The 13,617-nt window shown below is 34.4% G+C and overlaps 1 protein-coding gene across 1 annotated transcript; it reads left to right on the forward strand.

Annotated features, from left to right (window-relative positions):
* The first annotated feature begins 196 nt into the window (after nt 1-196).
* On the forward strand, nt 197-13,461 carry LOC109082081 (set1/Ash2 histone methyltransferase complex subunit ASH2-like). Its single transcript, XM_042765637.1, has 17 exons — nt 197-347; nt 754-820; nt 1,403-1,548; nt 1,627-1,715; nt 2,828-2,922; nt 2,992-3,087; nt 3,190-3,285; nt 4,972-5,047; nt 5,126-5,161; nt 6,738-6,843; nt 7,900-8,117; nt 8,196-8,363; nt 8,444-8,637; nt 9,852-9,944; nt 10,135-10,233; nt 11,331-11,390; nt 12,973-13,461. Exons 1-17 carry the CDS (start codon nt 250-252, stop codon nt 13,078-13,080), a joined length of 1,845 nt encoding a protein of 614 aa, XP_042621571.1. The 5' UTR covers nt 197-249; the 3' UTR covers nt 13,081-13,461.
* Nucleotides 13,462-13,617: the final 156 nt, after the last annotated feature.

Consider the following 13,617-nt stretch of genomic DNA (forward strand, 5'->3'; position numbering starts at 1 on the left):
AAAAACGAGCCAAAATTAGGTTCTATTCCAAACCGTTCCAGAATTACATTAATTTGAATCTGGACACCCCCTTTTCAGCTCTACCCCCAAAAAGGGGGGTGACACTTAAGGGGTTAAACTACAAAACTTAGCTTTAATAAATAAACAAATGCATACAAACATGCTTTTCCAGCGAGGTTATTCAGCCGTTGTCCGTCAGGTGTCAGTGTGTGTCTGAACACTGAGTGAATCACGGACAGAACGGCCGCGATGAAGCCGCTGTGTCATCGCGAGATTTCAATCGTCGTCGTTATTTCAAAGATGGCTGCAGAAGCGGGATCAGTTCCCGAGAGAGACACAGCAGAAGGGTGAGAAGCGACAAAAACGTGCTTTAATCAATGAAAACACTGATATTAAGTGATTAGAGACATCCTCAGACTTATATTTCTCAGCTGGATGTTAATAGCGCTGCTCAGCACATAAACAGTGTCTGAATGAAGTGCTGCTGTTTTTGTTTATCTTCTCTTTTATGCGATGATTTTTTTTTAATTATTTTTTTTGTCACCTTGATCGTAAATGTATTGATTTGGCGTTTATATACTGAACATACAGAGATTATTTAATGTATTTTAACACGATTTTACCTGTTTCTGTACAGGTCAGTAGTGTTGATGTGTGGATGTGGGCGGGGATATGTTAATGAGCTCGCAGTTAAGAATGAGTGACAGGTCAGTTCTGAGAGGTTTATATTGTCACGAATGTGTGTTTTTGCAGAGATGCATCATTTGGAGATCTGACCACAAACATGGAGACTGAGTCGTCCAGTGGAAAAGACACTATGGTATGAAGAATCATATGCAAATGCAAAAATATGTAAAATCAGACCATCATTTTTCGTTAGAGTTTTTCTTAATTTCTTTCAGTTTTATTTTTAGTAATTTTAGTATTTCAGCTTAAACATTTATTTCAGTTAGTTGTCAAAGCAACATTTGTATTTTTTGCAACATTTCTTGCATTTTTATTTTTTTTATTTCATCTATTAATCAATTGAATAGTTTATTTAGTTTGCTTTTAATTAACAATAACAATACTGATTCAGTTTAATACTTTATTAAAATCAGTTCCCTGTATCTACACTGCTGTCTGTATGGATTAATAAATAAATAAATAATATATTATTTTAAATTGCAATAATATTTCACAATATCAGTGTTTTTTTCTGTGTTTCTGATCAAATAGAAGAGACTTCTTTAAGAAACATTACAAATCTTACTGATCCCAAACATTGTGTGGATAGAAAGTCCTAATATTTTGTGTCTCGTTGAAAGTCCTGCATCACTTGGAGTATATCTCACATTACCGAATGTGCTGTTTCGTGTTGATTTTCAGTGTAGGGTAACATTGTGTCTGTGTGTGTGCTCAGGACACGGCGGGTGACAGCTCGGAGGCGGCGGACGCACAGACAGGATCCGGAGACGATGAGAACGGCCGTCAGCTGGGGGAAGTGGAGCTGCAGTGTGCTCTGTGCATGAAGTGGTTTACGGCGGACACGTTCAGCATCGACACGGCGTGCGTTAGTGTCCTGACGCAGATGGACGGGTGTCTCACATGCATGTTCTTACGCTGTCTGTTTCTTCTTTCCTGCAGAACTTGCCTGCCCTTCGTGACCAATTATGTGTTTCACTGCAATGTGTGCCACCACAGCGGAAACACGTACTTTCTGAGGAAACAAGCAAGTGAGTGGATCAGTGTGACTTGCTGAGTTACTGAACACTTTTGCATGCTGCTGTTTAAATCGTTATGTAGGTATCATACAGTGTTTACTAGGGCTGCGCAATTTGGAGAAAAAAATCTAATTGCATTTTTTTTTTTTTTAAATAAAAATTTCAACCTTTTTTTTTTAAATACAATTTCAAAAAGAAAATTGCACAATTTGGAGAAAAAAATCTAATTGCATAAAAAAATCTAATTACAATTTTTTTTTCTTATAAAATATTTTTTTCTGATTATATATTTATATGGCTATATTGTTATTATTATTATTATTATATTAATAATATTATATTAATATAATAATATTAATATTATTATTGTTGTTATCATTAATGCAAATATAAAAATTATTGAATAAAAACAAAATGCATATTATTTTTATATTATAATGATAAAAAAGTAATACAACATCATAATATAAATAGTTTTAATTAACATTACAACTGTAAAATTACAATACTAATATTTATAGCCGTCCTCATTTCTTCATTTTCAATTGTTAAACATTAAATTTATTAAATTAAATAATAGTCACCTTTATTTATATAGCGCTTTATTCAATACAGATTGTGTCAACGCAGCTTTATAATAATGCAAGATACTAAATAAAAAACATTTATAGTAATAAATAATAATTATTACTTAATCAAATATAAAAATGACTAAATAAAAACAAAAGCAATAAAAAAATATTTTAGTTTGCATTACAGCGATACTATTAATATATGTCTTAATTTATTAATTTTTAAACATTAAACCAAACTTTTAATATTGATGATAATTATTGTTATGATTGTTAAAATTACTTTATAAAATATAAAAATTACTACTAATAGTAGTAATTTTAGTTTACATTTATACTGTAAAATTACAGTACAAATATTTATAGCCATCTTAATTTTTTCATTTTCAAACGCTAAACTAAACTCTTATTATTGAATATAATTGTAGTCACTTAAATATAAAAATGACTAAAAAAAATTTCACTTTTATTTAGATTGTACAGCTCTAGCATATATTGCACAGCATGCATTAAGAAGTACATCCGTATTACATTTAGTCGTTTTACCCACAGATCTGAAGGAGATGTGTCTCACCACTTTGGCAAATCTGACATGGAGGTCCAGAACTCAAGAGGAGCATCCCAAAACAATGTTCTCTAAAGATAAGGTATGCTTTCAGCTGGAGGTAAGCGAGTGCAGTGCCGTGTGTTTCATGTGATGTTTGTTCTCTTGTGAAGACATCATACCTTTCATCGACAAATTCTGGGAGTGTATGACGACCCGCCAGAGGCCCGGCAAACTCACATGGCCAAATAATATCGTCAAGACTATGGTGAGTTATTTGAAAGCACTTGCTTCTTCACCTGATTTCTTCTGTGTCTGTAATGTGGTTTATGGAGCTTTAGAAAGGCTGTCTCTTGTTGTTTGGACTCAGAGTAAAGAGCGTGATGTTTTCCTGGTGAAAGAGCATCCGGACCCCGGCAGTAAAGACCCTGAAGAGGACTATCCCAAGTTTGGTTTACTTGATCAGGTGCGACTTTATAGACATCGGCTCGTATAAACACACAGCAGAATAAAACACTTCAAAATCACAAATGATCTTCATGCTTAAGTCCAGTTTCTCTTAAACATGTTTGATTTAATTCTGCTGGTTTTAAATGATATAATGTCATAAACATGAAATGAAGTCAACCCTGAATCTGTTTGTGACCCTGGAGCACAAAAGCAGTTTTAAGTCTCTGGGGTATATTTGTAACAATAGCTAAATAAACATTGTATTGGTCAAAATTATTGATTTTTCTTTTATGCCAAAAATCATTAGGATATTAAGTAAAGATCATGTTCCATGAAGATATTTTGTCAATTTACTACAGTAAATATATCAAAACTTAATTTTTGATTAGTAATATGCATTGCTAAGAATTCATTTGAACAACTTTAATTTTCTCAGTATTTAGATTTTTTTGCACCCTCAGATTCCAGATTTTCAAATAGTTGTATCTCAGCCAAACTAACAAACCATACATCAATGGAGAGATTATTTATTCAGCTTTCAGATGATGTAGAAATCTCAATTTCAAAAAATTGACACTTAAGACTCATCATTTTATCCACATACAAATTTAAAGCAGACTTATATAAGTTTTTAAATTGCTCTTTTATAGTATTTCAGCTTGTTACCTGACTTGAAAATAGCCAAGGAAGCTGAAAATAAAACACATACTTGCTTGCACTGTATTTTTGTTATATTGATAAAATATTGAAAAGCAATTATCTTTTTGCAAATACACATTGTTATTGTATCGGTAAAATAATTGTTTGCATTTTAATGTCTTAACCTTTTGTTTTCTGATCATGTAATTAGTCCAAATGGAGATGTTGAATTGATATTACATTATGAATTTCACATACTAGCACAATATACTGTATACTATACAGAGTGAAAAAGAGTAGTATGGTACAGTGTTATTGTAAATTAATACTAATAAAAAAATAAAAAAAAATAATAAAAGAACTGTTTGCTAATTAAAATAAAACCGAAATAAACTGAAATGTAAATATCAGTTAGAGTACTAAAATTAGTAAAGCTAAAATTTAAATACAAATAAATTTATATATATATATATATATATATAGAGAGAGAGAGAGAGAGAGAGATAAATATTTGAAAAAATATGTAAAGTGAATAAAAATTACATAAAGCACATGTAACTAAATGACGAAAATGTAAACTGCAAATATATATTAAAAAAAAATAACAATTGAAAATATATTCATAATTATTTATACTTTAACAAAATAATGGACAAATAATACTAAAATAACACTTGTACAGTAGTATTCTATTCCAAAAATAAACGTAGTCTGGGGTTCATACTGTAAATTGTCTATTTTTGTAATAGTATACTAAATAGTATGCAGCAGGCATCAATTATCGGAAGAATGCTATTAGTATGAATGTTATATTAATGCAGTGAACAGCTATTTAGCATTTTAATCCAGGCTTGACATGCCACACAATTACTGAATCAAGGAGAAGCATTGCACTGTGGGATACAGTATTCTGTACCTTTTGCTCTGGTTTTGTACTGCAAAATTAAGTGCGTCATTTGAGAGTTTTATGCATACTGAAAACAATTTACACTCAGAAACTGCTTGTAAATTTCACAAAAAATAACACATTGGAATAGCATGTTCTGTGTTTGGTTTTCCTCAGGATCTGGCCAATATTGGACCGTCGTATGACAACCAGAAGCAGATGACGGCCATCACGGGTGCTGGAGGATTGAATGGTAAAACAGGCAACTCTAAACTCTAGAAATGATTAAAGTTGTATATTTGATCCCATTGCTGAGGGAGTTTCTTTAAAGCTGTGCGTTGTATTCCAGGTGGATCGACTTTTTCAGGTGAATACATTTGGCTTTTGAAATGGAAGGCTGATGTTTGGTGCTCCTGTAATGTCTCCTCACTTTGCAATGATCTTTGCGCTCTCGATTGACTCGCTGCGGCACTAATTCATGTTTCTGTGTGCTTGCACCCCCTCTCTTCCCTTTTAGACACTGAAATCTAACCGTTAGGGATGTAACGATTAACCTGTTGAAAATCGATTAAAATATGTGACGATTCAAATCTGTCTTTAGAAAAGTTTAGATGGTGTTTTTTCTTTGCATCTTGTCTCTGTATAAAGCATATTAAAGTTCATAAGTGCAGCGCTGCTTTGTTTACAGCGGTAACCGAGGAAACGCTTTAAGCTCCACCTGCTGCAGTGTTCATAAGTGCTTTGTTTACAGCGGTAACCGAGGAAACGCTTTAAGCTCCACCTGCTGCAGTGTTCATAAGCGCTTTGTTTACAGCGGTAACCGAGGAAACTTAGCGGTTTAAGCTTTGTTTACAGCGACCTGCTGCAAGGTGTGTCATAAGCGCTTTGTTTACAGCGGTAACCGAGGAAACGCTTTAAGCTCCACCTGCTGCAGGGCTGTTCCCACCTGCGCTTTGTTTACAGCGGTAACCGAGGAAACGCTGTAAGCTCCACCTGCTGCAGGTGTTCATAAGCGCTTTGTTTACAGCGGTAACCGAGGAAACGCTTTAAGCTCCACCTGCTGCGGTGTTCATAAGCGCTTTGTTTACAGCGGTAACCGAGGAAACACTTTAAGCTCCACCTGCTGGCAGAGAGTGAATCTGCATCTCGCAAAGCTCTTCTGCTTTTTCTGTTTCATGCAGATATTTTTTTATGTATAGTTTCACAAAACTGAAGTCTGATCATTCTGTTTTTGCTTCAGATTTCGAAACTATACAATATAATTTAGATTTAAAAACTGCTCATGTTGCATGTGTGCAGCATCTTTGTTTGGAAAATGCAGCGGTTGCCTCTAATTTTAAATGGAAAGAGCACAGACAAAGTCTTATTTTGTTTATATGAAGAGATTTATTTTATTTGTGTTACTTATTTATTTGAATTGGGGCTTGTTTTTAAATTTCAATTTAGTTTTGTTATTTACATTTACATTATATTTAAATGTTGTCATTTAGCAGATGCTTTTATCCAAAGTGACTTACACATGAGGACAACAGAAGCAATCAAAACCAACAAAAGAGCAATAATATACAAGTGCTATGTTAGTATACTATTATAGTGAGCAATAATGAAAGGACATATTTAATTTATAATTTGTCTTAAATCTCATCTCCAGCTGAAAAAAATAAAAATATCATGAATCGAATCGAATCGGGAAATCAAAATCGTGACTCGAATGGTGAGTTGAGTGAATCGTTACATCCCTACTAACCGTCATGGCTTTTGACTGAGGCATATTGCTTTGACGCTTGAGCTTTGTTGTGTTTGTCAAACGCTGTGGCCTTTAGATTGAGCTCAACCCCCGGGCTGCTCTGCTGCAAGCGTTTACGTCGTTCATGTTGGATGATCAGAGCGTGTTGAATCAGGCCGAGGTTGAATCTGCGTCTGAGACTCTGCTTCTGTCACAGGTGGGCTTCCTCCAGCTGCTACAGGAAAAGGCCGAGGAGCCAAACGCAAACAACAGCAGCTGCAGCAGGACGGAGCTGTGGCTGGAACGGCCAAGAGAACTCGCAGGTCTGGCACCGAGCGCATCTTAAAGACCACATGAAATGAAACTCTACTCTATTTGCAAACACATGTTGTAAATGTTTCATCTGTGTTTATGTTTCATTGTGTACATTTTTTGGATTTAAAAATGCAAAAATGCATTATTTATCGTGTACCCGCCGTTCTTGTTGATTTTATTGTCCTCATTTGTAAGTCGCTTTGGATAAAAGCGTCTGCTAAATGACTAAATGCAAAACATTTAAAGGGATACTCCACCCCAAAATTTAAATTTTGTCATTAATCACTTACCCCCATGTCGTTCCAAACCCGTAAAAGCTTTGTTCGTCTTCAGAACACAGTTTAAGATATTTTGGATGAAAACCGTGAGGCTTGTGACTGTCCCATAGACTGCCAAATAAAATACACTGTCAAGGTCCATAAAAGTATGAAAATACATGTAAAAAAACGTATCCGTGTGTCGCGGCAGACACAGAAGAGCGTACGCTGCTTGCGTTCCGCTCATATTCTCCAAAATGGCTCTATGGTGATGTGGAGAGACACAGAGGAGAGGAATTGTTGAATAAAGTCGTTATTTTTGTTTTATTCGTGTACAAATAGTATCCTCGTCGCTTCATAACGTTACGGTTGAATCACTGATGAACAGATGGACTATTCAGACGATGCTTTTCATACTTTACTGGACCTTGACACTGTTATTCACTTGGCAGTCTATGGGACAGTCACAAGCCTCACGGTTTTCATTGAAAATATCTTAAACCGTGTTCTGAAGACGAACGAAGCTTTTACGGGTTTGGAACGACATGGGGGTACGTGATTAATGACAAAATTTTCATTTTGGGGAGGAGTATCCCTTTAAAAATATTTTTTAAATATTTAAATCCTTTAATGTTCATTACAACATTTATTAATGCATTATTAAAATCTAAAGATGTATCTGTTAATACTATTTAATCTAACATGAACTAATGATGAACACAGTTGTGGCTTTCACCCGATTGTACAAATAAGTACACATTTAGTTAAAAATATATAGATCTGATTGTGTTTTACTCCTTGTTTTAGTGACCCGCTGTTCTCAGCGCAGCGCCTGCCACCTCATGGTTACCCTCTCGAGCACCCCTTCAACAAAGACGGGTACCGCTACATCCTAGCCGAGCCGGATCCCCACGCTCCCGACCCGGAAAAACTGGAGCTGGACTGCTGGGCCGGGAAGCCCATCCCTGGAGACCTGTACCGTGCGTGTCTGTACGAGAGAGTGCTGCTGGCGCTGCATGACCGAGGTACATGTGATCTCCACAACACCAGCCCAAAATAAACCACCCGCTCGATTGCTTACTCTCTTTTTACATATATTTCAGCTCCACAGCTGAAGATTTCAGACGATCGCTTGACGGTGACCGGAGAGAAGGGCTACTCGATGGTCCGAGCATCTCATGGGGTCAGAAAGGGCTCGTGGTATTTTGAGGTCACTGTGGACGAGATGCCGCAGGACACCGCGGCTCGGCTGGGCTGGTCGCAGCCTTTAGGTCTGTCCTCTAACAGCACTGCTAACACTCACAGAAGCGTCCCTGTATTTACAGCATCCGTCATGTGTCTTTCATCTCAGGAAACCTTCAAGCTCCTCTGGGTTACGATAAGTTCAGCTACTCGTGGCGCAGTAAGAAAGGAACACGCTTCCATCAGTCCATAGGAAAGCATTACTCTGACGGATACGGACAGGGCGACATCTTGGGCTTCTACATTGAGCTTCCAGACGGCACCGAGACCGCCAAGGCTCTGCCTGACACGTACAAAGACAAAGTATGAACAAATGAAGTAATAACATGAAATAAGATGATAAATTAAGTCTGTAGTGTAATGAAAATAACCAAAAATATTTAGCTGAAAATGCATTTTACTTAAAGGAATAGTTCATCCAAAAATGAATATTTGCTGTAAATGTCCTCACCTTCAGGCCATCCAAGATTAGGATGAGTTTGCGTCTTCATCAGATTTGGAGAAATGTAGCATTGCATCAGTGTCTCAGCAATGTGAATGGGTGCCGTCAGAATGAGAGTCCAAACAGCTGATAAAAACATCACAAGTAATCCACAGCACTCCAGTCCATCAGTTAACATCTGGAGAAGACAAAAGCTGTGTGTTTGTAAGAAATGAATCCATCATTAAGGTGTTTTAACTTCAAACCATTGCTTCTGGCCAAAATATGAATCCATAATCCATAACGAGTGAAAAAGTCATCTGGTCTGAATCAGGAGAGAAATCTGCACAGTTCAAGTACCAAATACAAGCCAAAAGAGTCTAAAACAAATATGTGGCTGGATTTCGATGTGAGAGGAGAACAGGATGTTGTCACTGGAGGAAGTGTTATTATGGATTATGGCGAGAAGCAATGGTTTGACATTAAAACACTTTAATGATGGGTTTGTTTCTAACAAACACACAGCTTTTGACTTCACAAGACATTAACTGATGGACTGAAGTGCTGTGGATTACTTGTGGATTATTGTGATGTTTTTATCAGCTGTTTGGACTCTCATTCTGACGGCACCCATTCACTGCAGAGCATCCATTGCTGAGACACTGATGCAGTGCTACATTTCTCCAAATCTGATGAAGAAACAAACTCATCCTAATCTTGGAGGTTGAGCACATTTCCAGCAAACATTCATTTCTGTGTGAACTATTCTTTTAACCTGTTGTCTTAATTATTTAATGCATGTTTGAATAATTTTGTCATGAAATTAATTTTATTACAACCACCATTTAAATCTATATATTTCAACAATGATTTGGAGTAGAAACATGAATATATCATTAAAAAGCTTATATATAAACTGCGTAATGTGCTATTTAAATTTCTATATACAACTCTGTTTGTGTTGGTTATTGAATACATTTTATTAATCAAATGATTAAAAAAATGTATTTCCAGTTTGAAAGCTTAAACTTACTTTTTTGTAAAATGCATTTTGTGCATCACTAATCTTAAGTGCCAATGTTGATTTTTCTCAAAGGCGCTGATCAAATTCAAAAGCTATTTGTACTTTGAAGAGAAAGATTACGTGGACAAGGCCGAGAAGAGTTTAAAACCCACCAGTTCCAGTCGAGTGAGTGTTTCACTGCATATTTGATTGTGATGTCATCACTGATGCATGATTTTACACCTATACATAATTATAACTTACTTTAATTATTTAACACATATATAACTAATTAATTATTTAACACATATGCATGATTTTATTTATTTATTTATCACTGATGCATGATTTTATTTCTTTATTTTTTTTTTTTCAGATTATATTTTTTAAGAACGGAGTGAATCAAGGTGTGGCCTATGAGGATCTGTTTGAGGGCATGTACTACCCCGCCATATCCCTCTACAAGAGCTGCACGGTACGTGAAAACTGTCTTAAAGTTGTGCTTTCTCTTTTGTGGAAGTAAATCTACTTGGGATAATTCCCCCACAAAAATTTAAATTAGCCCATGATTTACCTGCCTTCAAGCCATTCTAGGTGTATATGACTTTCTTCTTTCAGAGGAATGCAGTCAGAGTTATTATTAAAAAATGTCCTGGCTCGTTATAATGGCAGTGGATGGGTGTTGAGATTCAATAGTCCAAAAGAAGTCCAATAAAGTGCATCCATCCATAATAAAAACATTAAAAAGTGTACCACATGGATCTGAGGGGTTAATAAAGGCCTCCTGAAGCGAATCAATGTGTTTTTGTAAGAAAAATATCCATATTTAAAACTTTATAAACCGTCTTCACCAGAGAGTGGTGTTCTAGCGTTCCAGGACCTATGAAAAGACGTCTCTTATGCTCATCAAGGTTGCATTTATTTGGTCAAAAATACAGAAAAAAAACAAAAAACTGTAAAAATGTTATTTTTTTTTGCAAGTTAAAATGTGTTTTTTATATATATATATATATATATTGTAAAATGTAATTTATTCCCGTGATGCAAAGCTGAATTTACTCCAGTCTTCAGTGTCACACAATCCTTCAGAAATCATTCTAAGATGCTGATTTGCTGCTCGAGAAACATTTCTGATTATTATCAGTGTTTTTAAAACTTTAATATTTTGGTGGAAACTGTGATACATTTGATTTTCAGGATTCACAGATGAATAGAAAGTTCAAAAGAACATCATTTATTTGAAATGGGTATCTTTTGTAACATTATAAATGTCTTTAACATCACTTTTGGTCAGTTTAATGCATTCATGCTTGATTTAAAAGTTTAAATATTAAAAAATCTTCCTAATCTCAAACTTTTGAACACTAGTATATGTACAAATATGTGCTTTTCTCCATGCTGGCTGAACTAATGATGTTTGAGTGCTCTCAGAGGTGTCTGTATAAACTCTGCACATGCACTAGATGGTGCAGTATGAAAGAGTCCAGGTGATGTAACTGAAAGGATTATGTCACACACACAAACCCAAATCAGTGGATGTGTTTCATTTTTCATGCTGTTTCTTCTCTCCAGGTGTCTGTTAATTTTGGACCACACTTCAAATACCCACCAAAAGACATCAAGTATCAGCCAGTGAGTATGAAACCCAAAGTGATTGATTTGTTACACTTGAATACTTTACTTGTTACCGTAATACTGATTGATAGATTTCTGTTGGTAATTCCCCAAATGACGGCATCATATTTCTACTTGTGCTCTGAGATATTTATGTTGTAGCTGATGTTTTGTGCCCATTAAATCACTGCTGCATCACACTGACGGTTCTTTTTATTCTGATTCAGAGACTTAAATCATCTGTACTCCACCTTATTATTAACGGCTTTGGCTCAGCCCTTTAATTCCAGATAAGACATTAATGCAGTGTATGACGTAGCTTTAATGCATACAATGAGATTCTAGGGAATCGTGTGTTTCGGTCTTTATTGAAACCTCCTTTTTTGTTTTCCTTGAATCTTTTTATAAAAGAATAAATATATGCAGTGTTGTTTTGCTATCATTGATATACAGGTTTTTTTTTTAAATCATGATTTAGTTTTTACTTTTGTGTTTTTCCGTTTTAATTTTATTTTTAAAGTTTAGTAAGTTTTGTTGTGTTTTGACATTTTAATTTTTTTGTTTTTATTAGTTTTTGTTTGTCTGTTTTTATGTCTATATGGCTTTTATTTATTTTCGTTTAGGTTTTTATTTTAGTAAATTAAGTAATTAGGCTTTTATTTTAATTTTAATTTAAATTTTATATTATAATTTTTTTTTTCTTTTAATTTTTTTTACTTTTAATTTACAGTTTAATTTTTATTATTTATTTAATTTTTATTTTATTATTAATTTTTTATTTTTATTTTTTTCATTTCAGTTTTTGTTACTTTAATAAATCAAGATAAACTAAAGGTAAATAAGAAATGTTGGTTTGGCAACTAGCTGAAATAAAATAATAATATATATTTTTAAAACATTTTAGTTTATTTCAGTTAACTATTAAATAATAATAACTCTGTATATGTGCATTATAAATCAAAATGATCAAATATGATTTTCTTTGTGTTTATTTAGTGGAAAGCAGTGTAGAAAAATATGCATTGATATTTCCAACAAAATTTTTACTTTCTTTTTTTTTTTTGCAACACTTTACAACAAGGTTCATTAGTTAACGCAAACTAAGAAAGAACAACACTTCTACAGCATTTATTAATCTTAGTTAATGTTATTTCCAACATTTACTAATGCATTATTAAAATCAAAGGTAGTGCTTAACATTAGTTAATGCACTGCGAATGAACAATGAACAACTGTATTTTCATTCACTAACATTAACAAAGATTAATAAATGTGTTTGTTAGTTTTAGTTAATAACTAACTAATGGAACCATATTGTAAAGTGTTTAGATTTAGAATTTATTTGGCGACAATGACAGTTGAATCTGAAAAGCGTCACCCTTTACAAGCCATTTTAGTGCAAATAAATAAATATCAGTATTTTTAATTTAATCTTAAAATAGCATTATATTTTAGCTATATTACCTGTTATTAATTTCTGTTTATCGTACAGCTGAAGTACAACAATCTGCAATGTTCTGAGCTGTTTTACATTATTGCATCATTGATGTTGATTGTTTTCATGGTCATAATTCTGATTTTTCTTCCTGTTTATCATCAGATAAGTGACATGGGTTGGGGTGCTGTGATTGAACACTCGCTGGCTGATTTGCTGTACCACGTAGAGACCGATGTAGACGGCCGGCGGAGCCCCCCGTGGGAGGGTTAAAATCATGCCAAATCCACCACCCATAAGGCTGAGACCATGCTTGTCATGTCCCGTTCTCAACAGCACACAGCTTTTTTGTTGTATATTATTAAATCATTTGGTTACAGTTGTATTCTGCCCTTGTCTCCCGTGCAGGATTTGAATCCAGATAATGTTTTCGAGGTGTAGGATGGTTTATCTTTTATGTAAGCTCATATTAATGGTTTCATATTACGTTTCCTCATACTGCAGGTTTATTTTGGTATCAGTTATACGATTTAATTTCCTTCATACGATCCTTTTCCCGAGTAACCGCTCAAGTCCTGGTGACCTCTTCAAGTCTGATGTTCAGTTGTGTGTGATGTGCTGTGTGTTCATTCATGCTTTTTATCAGCTGTTTATTTGTTATAACCAAATTTTATTCAATCATAAAGTTATCTGAAGAATTATAAAAGACGTTTTTATTTTCATGCATGTATGTTTTGTGATCTTTCTAAAGTGTATGTTTTGTGATCTTTTCTAAAGTGTCTATAGACACAATTTGAACACTGATTTAGT

Source organism: Cyprinus carpio, chromosome A10, assembly GCF_018340385.1.
Source record: "Cyprinus carpio isolate SPL01 chromosome A10, ASM1834038v1, whole genome shotgun sequence".
In the NCBI taxonomy this organism is placed as follows: Eukaryota; Metazoa; Chordata; class Actinopteri; order Cypriniformes; family Cyprinidae; genus Cyprinus; species Cyprinus carpio.